This window comes from Fukomys damarensis, unplaced genomic scaffold (genome assembly GCF_012274545.1).
Source record: "Fukomys damarensis isolate Sample0158 unplaced genomic scaffold, DMR_v1.0_HiC HiC_scaffold_12, whole genome shotgun sequence".
Taxonomy (NCBI): domain Eukaryota; kingdom Metazoa; phylum Chordata; class Mammalia; order Rodentia; family Bathyergidae; genus Fukomys; species Fukomys damarensis.
Window position 1 is genome coordinate 47997276 of NW_022900924.1, and position 12521 is coordinate 48009796.

The 12521-nt window shown below is 40.1% G+C and overlaps 1 protein-coding gene across 5 annotated transcripts in view; it reads right to left on the bottom strand.

Moving 5' to 3' along the window:
• Il1rap (interleukin 1 receptor accessory protein) overlaps positions 1-12521 on the bottom strand; it is a 130417-nt gene that overhangs the window by 98491 nt on the left and 19405 nt on the right. For 3 of the 5 annotated variants that reach the window (XM_010624104.3, XM_010624108.3, XM_010624106.3), the window contains exon 1: positions 5740-5924. The exons of 1 other annotated variant lie outside the window; for it this stretch is intronic. In XM_010624104.3, coding sequence (XP_010622406.1) covers positions 5740-5741 — 2 coding nt within the window. In that variant the 5' untranslated portion in view covers positions 5742-5924. Of the gene's footprint in view, positions 1-5739; positions 5925-12521 lie in introns of those variants that run through there. One more of the 5 variants, XM_010624109.3, reaches the window with a different exon arrangement.

The window sequence follows — 12521 nt, forward strand, 5'->3', positions numbered from 1 at the left end:
AGCATTGTGCAGAAGGACGTGCAGTCTGAGGAAATGAATGTGGGAAGTCATGTGCCACACATGGTCCGAAGATTGACAATTCGTAGGTGACATTGTAAAGTCTTGTAGCAATCTATCAAGTAAATATAGTAATCAACTTCGCTTAACGAAACACTAACTAGTTTGACCATCCACTCCATTTTATGCAAAGTATCTCATTAGAAACACTGGTACCACAGCGAAAATTCTAACAGGGAGAGAAAGCCCAGTCCTTAGTTCCCAAATCAATTCTCAATTCATAAGGTGCAGTTTTGTCCCTTGAGACTGAATGGGCTACCAGGAAAAGAAACAAATCTACATTTCCCAAAGCCTCAGGCAAACTATACCAGCCCTCTGCCATGGTTCCTGGTTTTCTCTGCTCTTGCCTTTTTAGAAATAGACTCTCCTGGATTTTCTAAAAACTTTGAGCAGGTGTCTGTACCCCTGAGAAAGTTGTGGCTAGGTCTGTTTTGTTCTAGTTAATTCTCATCCTTCCCCTTCTTCCACGGAGCATTTCTTTGAAGCGTCCCCTGATTCTGTCAGACACTGACCAGTTCCCTAGAAACCATCCACTCCAGTGCAGCTCCCAATGCCCATGCGTGTCTCCTTTCCCCAATACACAGCTACATTCATTACAAAGAATTAAAGTCAAGAGGTAAAGGGGAATCTTCGTGGAGCACTTAGTGCACTGCCAGCTGACACAGTGCCCGCTGTGAGCACACAGAGCAGTCTTCTCCGTGTCCCACGTTCTCCATCCCCTGCAGAAAACAGTCTCCTCTCCACAACATCCCTGACCCCCCATCCCAAGTCTTGTCTGTGAAACACAAAGCTGATATTCCAAGTCTCGCTAAGAACTTACAGAAGCCAAAGAAGAAGACAAAAAGAAAGCCAGCTCTAAAACATGCCATGTCTGAATCTAACGTATTACCAAAAACCCCTTATGAGCTAACACTGAGGCCCAGCTGAGTCAGTGATCCCGTTGAGAAAATTCTATGGCTTCCTTCACTAATTTTGGGGCCCCAGGATCACCCAGACAGATGGCCATGTGCCTTAGTCTGGGCCATGACACAGCCCACCAGATCACACACTGGATGGAGTGAAGGGGTGGGGAACTCTGACAGCGGTTCTTTTCCTATGCATTTGGCATTTGTGACTTTATTACAAATAACCTAGGACCATGCAATCCCCCTGACACAAGAATGAAAATGAGATTGAATATTAGAGGGTTGTTGTTAGCTATCCATAAACACTAAGGACTCGAGTGACCCTAGTTTCAATAAGTATGCTTTATCTGCACCAGATAGGTACTCACAGAAAATACTGGACTTCCTCACAGAGAGGTGTCCAAACAGTTCTTAATATGAGGTTTTAAACTAAAAAGTACTGACAGAGTACAAGGACGACATTTTGTGGCTCCCCCATAAGCTTTGGAGGGGGGACATTTTTGCAGTGCAAACCTGATTAAAAATAATTGAGTACCAAAGGTGAAGCCCATGTGCTAAATGCTAAAGGAATGCACAGGTTTTATCAAGTCCCAGGCATCCAAAAACTCCAACCTAGTAGGGATCTCCAACTTGGATATAGCTAATTATACACTTGTGAGTTAAAAATCCTATTCCTTTCATTAAACAAGCAAATCCTGGCTCTATCCCACAGTTCCTATGGAATATTGAACAAGTTAATTAACCTCTTTCTACCTTACTCTCTCAATTTACAAACAGGGAGAATAAAAGTTCCTACTCCATATATTCATTTTTCATATATACATATATATATATATATATACATATATATATGCCCAAAACATCATTTGTTATTATTTTTAACTTCAAACAAGTTTAGCCATGCTTTATTCATACTATTATTGAGTACACAAATCAGTCCAAGCTCCATGCCAACACACCTTGAGAAAGGAATTACTTGCATCTGTAGAAAGGTGAGGGTAGTGAGGTTAGAGAAGGGATTTCGACCAAGCGGTGAGGATGAAGACTTCATTACTTTAACCTGGGCCCTGAAAACAGGATGTCCTCTGCAATGAAGCCAAATATGCGAAAGGAAGACATTTAGAGCAAAATTAAAACAACACAAAACAAACCCCGTACTGAAAAATGCTAAATGGATGAGCATCACCATGCAGATATGAAGTTCCCCAAAACCATGACAGAGAAACAGAAATTTTTTTTCTGCCCTGCATTTAAAGGACCTACGCTGCTTGGAGCTACTGATCACACCAATGCATGGCTACCACCTCTGGCATGCGGCGGCCCTACTGCTCTGATGATGTGGATGGGACACTGCCAACCGATGGGCCTGTATAAATCAATACCAACCACGACAGCACTGACAACCCAAGAATGGGTCCAGTTCCCATCAGCACAAAGAGTATTTTTCAAACACTTTGTCATTCACGAAGTTTCCTTCACACATGCATATCTTTAAACCCCTTAAGACTTCCAGGATTTGGGCATTTAATCCTAATCCAGTTTTGTGGAAGACATGATTCCCGCAAAGTTCCACAGATCATGGGAAAGGCTGTGTTCAAACTCAAATACCTTGATGCCAAAAGCAATGCTCTTTTTTTTGTGGTTCCCTCTCTGCTCAAGTGGTGATTGCTTTAAAAGTTAGTGGTAAAGCCAACAAAGCACAGAGATGCACTGTTTTCTACAGGAATTTTAATGTCTGTTTTGTGCTGAGCAAAGAATCTCAGAGACCATCATGTCCCAAGGAAAATCCCGTGTTGCTTTGCTTTCATTGATCTGTAACTGTGTCTAACAAAAGGACCTGAGAGCCTGCCAGGGTCCCGGGAATTTTAAATAAGAAGTCAATGAGAGATGCTGGTAAGTAGGTCTGTGACTGTCTAGGGAAAGATGGAGCCTAGGTAGAATAATAATCATATCAATATGCCAGCTACATGAATGATCCTGCCATGAATTACAGCAGGGCACTTCAACTCCAGAGCCTGGGGTGGCAGATCTGCATAATTAATCTCATTCGGCAGTAACCCCGCAGGGTCAGCACCATCAAGAGTTCTGCAGCTGAAATTAATGTCTTATTATTTCAGTCCCCTTTGGTGTTTCTTCCAATTCAGGAAAATAATATCAGGTGCAGCAGCTCTGTTGACACAGACAGGGCTTCAAAGAGTTGCCGTGTTATAAAAAAATTCTTTATGCAAATCATGGTAGGTGGAGGACGGATTCAATACATCAGTCTAAAAAATGTAGCTGCCAAATTTAAGCCTATTGAAACTTTCAAATTTTATTCTTAGATTAACTTAGAACCTCCAGTCTACTGTGTCTATTCTGGGCTTCTATAAAAGATTTTAAGAAGTTATGCTCTGGTATTTTGTCCTTGTTTCAGAGAAACACTAGATTATAAGTATCAGGTGAACTCTTAGGTTAAAAAGTTATCTTTTTTTTAAAGAACTCTTCAGGGTCTTTTAAATACTACACGCACATCGTGTAGCTAAATCACTTCAGAATAATTTACAGTGCTCTTCAAACTTAATTGACCTGAGGAGTTCTTCCTTAGTAATATCTCCAACCAAGAGGATCTCTGGCACAGTTTAGAAATGCAGACTGAAGTGTTTTGGGGAAAACAAAAATGGAGCTTTTGACTTATAAAGCATCACTACAATAGACGGTGCTTTGAGAAACCCTTGAAAATTCTGCCATGAGAGTGCAGCGCTCCTCACTGTAGTGGTTTTATAGTAAGGGTCATAAATTCTTAATTAGGAAAAAAACTGAGAAATTCAAATCAATTTTCTAATTTACTAAGCCATTCCTATGGCAAGCTGATGGAGGAGCGACAGCATAAGGATTAGCTAAAATGAGACACAGACATGGGGGGTTAAGTAGGGTAATGCTATGCACCATCAGTATAGCTAATTGGAGGTGATTCCAATTTCCTTTCTTATAGAATTCTGAGCACTCAAAGACAAAATCCAAACATAAGACACCACAGACAAAGAGCCCGAAAACAGAGAGGCCTTCCTTCCTCCAATTAAAGAAGTCAGCATACATAGGATCCAGCAAATCAGCCTTGTATCTATCCATATGCCTTTAAGATACAATAGGAAAAAGAAAGGCCGCATTATTTTTAATTGTTTCGCCATTTCTGAAAAAGACAGAATGCAATTCTTCACTAGGCTGACCAAAAAGCTCATTAGTTTTTTGCATTTAAATATGCTGCCCATCTAGCACCGACACATGAAAAACTGACTGAAATCTTGTTCTCTAAATCCAGAGGAAGGTATGTTTACCACATCACAAATAAGAAGGCTGTAAAAGTCTCAGGTAGGCTTGAGGTGCCGTGGGGACACCTGTACAAGCTGACTGATGACAAACACCAAAGCAATTTCCAGACACAGCACACCCTAATGCTATTTCCCTGATGTCCTTCACAGGGCATTCTGTACCCTCCAAGGCTCGATAGCAAACTTCATTTTGCAACCCTTTCGTGCATCACTCCTTCTCATATGACCCAGACTCATGCCACCCTGTACACCTACAGACAGGGCCATAAATCATCCCTGTCTCTTCCTTCCCCATTAATTGCACCTTTTGTCTGGAGTGTCTGGAATGCCCTTCTTTCCCTCTTCACATGTACAAATATCCTAGCCTTCAGGACTTATAATTTCTCCCTTATACCTATGCTTCCATTACAGACCCAATAATGTACTTATTTCTCTTTTGCTACAATTAAGAATACACACAGTTGTCTCCTGAGACGACTGCAGACTGACTGGCTCTACCCCTACGATAGGACATTTTTGTCTCCCAAGTCCTATCACGAAGTTTAGCACACGGAAAGTACGCCGCGCTAGCAACTGAATGATTGCGGTCTCCTCATAGAATGATTCCACAGGCTGTTTCTCAGTCCAGAACAAATGCTATCACTTTTTCATTTGTTTTTCACATCCTGGTCTCCGAACGCTCATTTCTTTCCTCAGATCACCTTTAGCTATGGGTTTCCCCACTGAAATTGGTCAATTTACATTCAACAGAAATCCCTGGGATCCTCATGGGCCTTGGTCAATGTAAGCCTTTTGCCTTGTAAGTCATACATTTGCATTTGTTATGTGCGTGGTGATACTGAATGAGAATCACTGAGTGAGCGACTACTGCCCGAGAGTCCATATAGGGAACTCCTGGTATTAGACCCAGAATATTGCTTCATTTGGACGCACATTGTCTGACTCAACGTTATTGCAGCTCATTATCTTTTGGCCAGGGTGAAATCCCCTAGGCATGCTGAGGCTGCGCAAAAACAAGACAATTCTCTTCACCCTGACTGTGTATGGTTCCAACGGATGCCTGTTTCGAACTTCCACTTCCACTTGCCCAGAAGCTCGGAGGACGTAGCTGGCTTTTAGAAAGGGAAAGCTACGGGCGGTTACAACAGACATTCCCTGTGCTCCACGGATCACACCCCAAACTGAAATCTGCAGATTTCGATTTAAAGCATAACTTTGGGAAAGAGAGGAAGACTATTATCAGAGATAAGAGAGAAGTCAAGAGTCGGGCGATTATAAGCCAAGTTACGGGTACACATGGTAAAGAGAGAAACCTAGAAAATGGAACTATGAGAACAATAGCTGTTCATTCATTCGGAAAATATTTTCCACATCCCTACTCTACGCTAGTTATATCTTACTGAGTGGAAATAACTTGTGCTTTGAATGCAAGGTGCTCCTTTTCATATCTTATTCTGCTTGATACTCACATGTATTCAAAGGGGACTGTAATTCTCCTGTTTTACAGATGATGAAATTAGACCCAAAAACTTGAAGTCAGACTCTCACTCGAGGTAGCACCAAAATCAAACAGCAGAGCTTAATTTTAAATAAGAATCTCCGGCTGCAGCAGACTGTCCACCCGATTCTTTCATATCATTCTCCCCAGTGCCCCGGGCCGGCTATAAAACAAAAACATGAAGGAAGCGCTCAATATTTAGTTTGCTGAGTTTCACAAAACAACCCAAAAGATCAATTAAGAAAGATAAACATTTACTGGGGCAAAGGTCATGGAAAATGCCAAGTCTACAGTAGTAAAAGGCCTGAACTACAAGCAAAAAATATAAATTTCACTAGAAAAGTGCTATTTTAGTTGTGACTTTGAAAGTAATGGAGTGGCACACATGAGACATTTCTGAGGAGTTGCAAAGACTTAAATTGTTTGTAACTAGGGTAACATCACTTACATAAACAGAGGCGCTGCATTCAAAGGCTTTGGAGATGTTTTCCCAGTGGGCTTGCTGGGAAAACACAACTTGACTTACAGCCCATAGGTAGGATGTTGATATTTCATGGGCAGTTTTTAATAGGAAGGGTAAGATGTTCATGTGATTGGTTGCCAGGGCCTCCAAGAAGGAGAGAATCTAGCCTTTAAGGGTACAGTTCCAAAAGAAGAAAAGGACCCGAAGAGAGATGAATGTGACTACTTGCACCACGATATGAGCACAGTGTGTAAGTGTGTACACATGCATATGATCAGAGTAAAAGTAAACAATTGGAGCGTTAGTGAATCTTAAAATCACATGACATCATGGAGGTAAAAAAATTGCTACATAAAGCCAAAGGTAAACCTCAGCTAAAGCTCTGGTTGACCTCAAACTCAGAAAGAAAATAAGATTTGATTCTCAGTGCCATTAAGCCTATAAAACTACTGCAAACCCTCTGTAAGGTCAAACACAAACTAAAAATAAACAAAGTGAAGAGATTCCTACCCCTAACTATACCCCACCCTGTCCTCAGAACATTTACTTTAGAAACCTAGATTCCTACCCCTAACTATACCCCACCCTGTCCTCAGAACATTTACTTTAGAAACCCTGTCAAGGCTGTGTACTTTCTCCTCTCTTTGAAATGTATATAAGTCCCTTTGAAACCAGATAGGGCCTTTGTCAGCTTGTGACCTAGGAATGCCTTCTTCAAAGACCTGGGAGCCACCTCTTGGAAAAGTAGACTTCAAGGGAGCTAGAGCAGCACCTACCAGTTTCTGTGGGAAAGACTTTGGCAGTCACCTGCTCCAAATTCCAAAATTACTCTTGTCAAAGAGATGTGAGAAGTTTCCTTTTCCTCTGGACAAAGCCAATTATTACCTAACAGCTGTCTGTCCCAATTGCCGGGTACCTCCAGGTTGGAGGAATTGGGACAAGTACTACCCTGAGGCCTCCTTACTTGACGCATTATTGTTCATCTTGAAAACATGTAGGTGAAGGGCTGCTTGGATAAACAGAGAGTAAGACTTCCCTCCTTCCCCGCAATCCCCGAGTGGACTTCCTACAACATTCATTATTTCTGGTTAATCAATGTATTCCCTCTGCTTTTATATTTGTGGAGACAAAGAGATGGGGAAGATTTTTGTTTTTAATTTTATTTGCCCCACAACTCTTACACTGATAACCTTTAAAATTTCCATTGCAATGACTTTTTAGAGGGGGAAAATTAAACCACAGACACACATAAGAAAAATTAATTTTATCATTACAAACAAGCAGAAAACCCAGAGAAAAGCACCAAATGAACCTGGTGGTGAACAAATTTTAAAATAATGACTACTGCTATTTTATATAACCAAACATTTGTCTAATTGTATGTACAACTAAGACAGGAAAAAAGAAATCTCTACCAACAGGTTCATGGAAAGGGTTTATAAAATGACTTCCAAAAAAGAGAAACGTGTGCTTGTAAAACTTTCAGCTTCAGAAGGCAAAAATGTAAGTACACAAAAGAAAGAAAGGGCAATAAGAGGTCTTGAGAAAGAGGAAGGAAGGAAGAGAGAAAGGACTGTGGGTGAGGGGAGAGATATGAAAGACTGAGAACTCCCCTGCTCAACTCACTCTTGGATCTCTCTACATAAAAACTGGCTTTTCTTTTACACATGTGTTAGAATTCACCCTTCCACCTTGTTTTCTGTTGATGCCGGTTTCACTGTGAGAACCCTGAAGGTTTACAGGCAAATCAGTTTTTTTTTTTTTTATTGCTTTTGCATCCATTGTAATACCACATGCAGAATACAGAACAAAAATATCTTCTATAAATGTAATGGAGAATGCCCTACCCTCCCCTTCCCTCCTCTTGTGGTACCAGGGACTCACTGCATGGCCTTCCCACAAAGCTGCATTTCCAGTTCTTTTATTTTATTTTATTTTTTTTTTATTTCGAGACAAAGTCTTCCTAAGTCACCAAGTTGCCCAGACAGGGCTGGAACCTGCATGTCCCCAGAGTCCTGGGGTTACAGGCATGACCGCTGCTCCCAGCTTTCAATTTCTTAATCTTTGGTCTATAAAAGAAATGAATATAAGTATCATCTATTCAAGGTTTGGATTTTATCTTTTTACAGCATTGGAGATTGAACCCAGGGCCTCTGTACTGAGCTGTACCCTCAGCCCTCTATATTTTATTTTAAAACAGGGTCTGCCTAGGTTGCCCAAGTGTTTCTCAAACCTGTTATCCTCCCTTCCCCGACCCCCAAAGTTCTGAGGTTCCAGGTACGTAGTGCAACATCAGACTTAGAGTCTTTCTTTTATTTTTGGTACCAGGGATCGAACTCCGGACCTTGTGTTTGCGAAGCAGGTGACTACACCACTGAGCTAAATCCCCAGCCCAAGATTCATTTTTAATAGCATCAAAAAATGTACAAATCTCCAATGGTCTTGTTCTTATAGAAGTCAAATAATCATCTCTTTCATTATTCTAATATTTGTTTAATTTTATTTATAGTTTTATATTTATGCATTCTATTTAAGTTCATCTATTTCTTTAATATGTTTATTTCTTACTATATATTTACTTGTTTATTTTATTTTATACACATGAGTACATACTTACTGTAATTTTATTAATTACCTGGACATTTCTGTGAGGTATGAGGGACATCAGCAGAGCTAGACAGAACAAATGTGTTGGTGTCTTAACTTTTCCAATACAAGTAGAGTAAGAAAGTTGCAAAAATAAATATGTGGAGACTACCAGGGAGGCACAAGTGATTGGCAACAAGAAAAACAGTAATGACAGGAAAAATGGAGCAGATGGAGACACTGGGAGAATGAAAGGCAATCTGGACCAGGGGGTGAAAAAAACTCTTGAAATTATGAAGCTTCTCCCTTGACAACTTCATAAAAAACAAATAAAACCAACTGAAACAATGTTTTTATGTTTGTTTTTTGTTTTGCTGCCATCAGATGTACCAAAATCTGATGTTGGACCTTAAACTGACTTTCTGATCAGGTTTCAGCTTCCTGGAACAAAAACTTACTCATACCAGCGATACAGATAGAACACCACTACTAAACAGCAACAGTAATAATCGTGCCAAACGTTTCCTATGCTTTCAAAACAATTCCTTGGACAGAGAATTCACCTGGCCTCCGAAAATTCATATCCCCATATCCAGAGAGAGAAGTTTAAATAAGGATTAGGCCCCTCCATACCCTCTTCACTGAAAACACAGGCTCTCTTTCAACCACACACACTTACAGGGCCCTTCTGTGTTCAGAGCACTCCGCCTGCCTTGCAGAGAAAGGCTAAAGATACAGTTTCTGATCACAAGACAAGGCCTTTCAGAATCCACTGACACAAAAGCAACCAAGTGAAAGGCGAAGCTGGATATCTGCTAGGAGAACGTGCTTCTCAAGCAGTGATGTGTACAAGGATGAGCTGAAGAGCAGGATAGAAGGGAGATTTGTATTCCCTAGGTCTAGGGCAAGACTCAAGATTATGCATTTCTAGTCAACCCCCAGGGGCCGCTATCCAAGGACCAGACCCTGAAAAGCAGCAGACGAAGTGGTGACGTGTTAATAAGGAGCTGTGAATGCTAAGGTAGAAGTGAGTCCTCCTAGCTGACAGCATCAGCGCTGTTTCATAGAGAAGACCCTACCTCTAAGCAGACAGAAAAGCAGAGGTGATGGCTGTGTGTTTCTGGGTGGTTAAATGGAGACCAGAGAGAGCAGGGAGGGCAAGAGGAATTCCAAAAAAGAGAATAACTCCAAAAAAAGCAAAGAGCTTGAGCAAAGTTCTACAAGCAGAAACAAGAATGAGGTTTTTAGAAGAAAGAAAGTAAGAATTCTATTAAGTATAATCTATAGAGGGGCTGGCAAAGAATTGTGTGAAATAGGCCCCGGGGGGAAAACACAGATGTTTTGTGAATTTGACTCCCTTTTCTCTTTTGGTAAAAAGAATACCTGATCACCAAAAAAAGCTATTCCAATGAGTGCAATGTGCTATGCAAAGTTAAAGATCCTGTAAACACATATCCCACATGGTGATATTGATCGCTGTTACTGTTATTCTTCAATATAACTGCCTTGCTGCTAACCATGACCCACTGTCAAGTGGAAAACCTTTCCTCAAGTTAATAATATTTAAGACCAACACAAAGTGTGGCCTGTCCCAAACTCACTGCAATGTGTACATCTCAGCACGCTCAAGTCAACAGCGCAGTAGAAATACAAATAATCTGTATTTATTCTCAAAACCCTGTCACTTCTAGAAATGTTCATAATGTAATATCCTGAAAAAGGAAACCCAATGAGCTTGTAAGAGTGCACCTGTAAACATGTGAACACAGACAGAAAAAAACAGTCACAGGAGAAAGACAGGGCTCACAGGATGCCTGAGAAACAAACTCAGGCAAAGAGCAATCCCTAAAGGGCAAGTTCATTGCCTTCCCCACCAAGATTATTCTTAATTTCAAAAGAGAGAGAGAAAAAAGGTATATAAAGTAAAAGCTTCTAATAATCCCTCTACCAGTACTTATCTCTGTGTTCATGAAAATCAGTAAAGTTTCTAAAGATGACACTATGGCTCTTTGGATAGGTGATAAATTTATTTTACCAAAAGGCTCCAGATTAACTTTTTAAATACCTAGACAAGTCTAAAATGAAATATAAAACACCACACACACACACACACACACACACACTCACACACACACACATCACCTATGTATACACGGATGCTTAGATATGTAATAAAGTAGTCCATACTGTTAATAGTGGAATCTAGGGGGTGGATACCAAGGTGTTCAGTGTGACGTTCTTTCACCTTTGTTGTGTTTTCAAACTTCCATACTCATGTTAGGAGAAATTATTTCCCTTTTTTCGAAAATTATATTAGGTATGAAGTAAAAAACTATCTCCCATTGTTTCCTCTTATCATTGATCTAAACAACTCTCAAAAGGATCACGTGTAACTACCATGATCAGGGTTTACGATTTTCACATATAACTTTTCCCTTTTTATTCTTTTTCTTTTTATAAAACAGCCATATGTGGATCTACAATTTTCTCCTTTTATGTAATAAAATATCATTTCTATTTACTGGATCAGTTCATGTCATTATATTTCATTCCTCTTAATGACTAAAAAGGATTGTATTGTTCAGCTATAGTGTAGCTGCTTGAACCATTTCCTTAATGATAATATTTAGATTATTTTCCAAAATGTGTCCTTTTCATACCACATTTAGGCTTAGGATCATTTTCCCTTTAAATAAATCAATCAGGGCCCAGAGGGTCACAAACCTGAAATGAGCCTACAGATGAAGGAGCTTAACACTGTATCTAAACGAGGGAGGTTGACCCACAGATTTAGAGCAATGATTCATACCTCCACAACTGATAACAATTCCTGGACAGTATACATTATCAGGTCAATGCCCATTCATCAAGAACTAGGCAAACTGGAGACCTAAACAGCAGCTAAGATGTATCAATTTTGAAACAAACAAAAATAAACACAATCAACTTCACTGATCATACAATCCTCATACTCTTATTCTATCAACTAGATAATCTGATTCCATAGGCCAAAGCAGAGAAACAGCAAACTTGAATGGAAGGCAAAATATTTTATTAATAATTGTAATTATTAATAAGAGTTAACTCTTTAGGATCTTTGCTATGGAATATACATCAGAAATACAGCTCATCAAAATAGATTAAAAAAAATCCTAGGCCACAGGAGTCTCCAAGAAGAGGCTGGGTCAGCCACTGCACTTACCAGACAGAAAATCAAAAGTACAGTGGTAAATTGATCAAGTCAGTGAGTTGTTGAAGACAATCAAAGCTATAACACAAGCTTTTTGAATTTGATGCTTCTGTGTTTGTGGCCATTTTGGGATTGCAAAATTGGCAACGAGAGGCTGAAACTGTAACTTTCCACAATGGCCTATGACCTAGAATGTACAGAACACTGAATATTTTTACTACAGTGGAGCTCTAATTTGAAATATTGCGATGAGAAATGTTAATAAGTGATTTTAGTGGGGAGCTGGAAGTTAGTGACAAGACACAGTTTCTCCTGGAGAAGTCACACGTTATAAAATCCAAGAAAACAAAAGTCGTATTTACTGGTCAGAAACAGAGCTTCCTGAAAGGGTTATTATGGTGGCACCTTGGTTCTCGAACTCATTTCATTCCCGATTCTGGAAAAGATGCTCAAGTTCACGTTCATGCGGGAAAGATCACCGCAGTCATATTCGTCACCCGATGCAGAATGCACA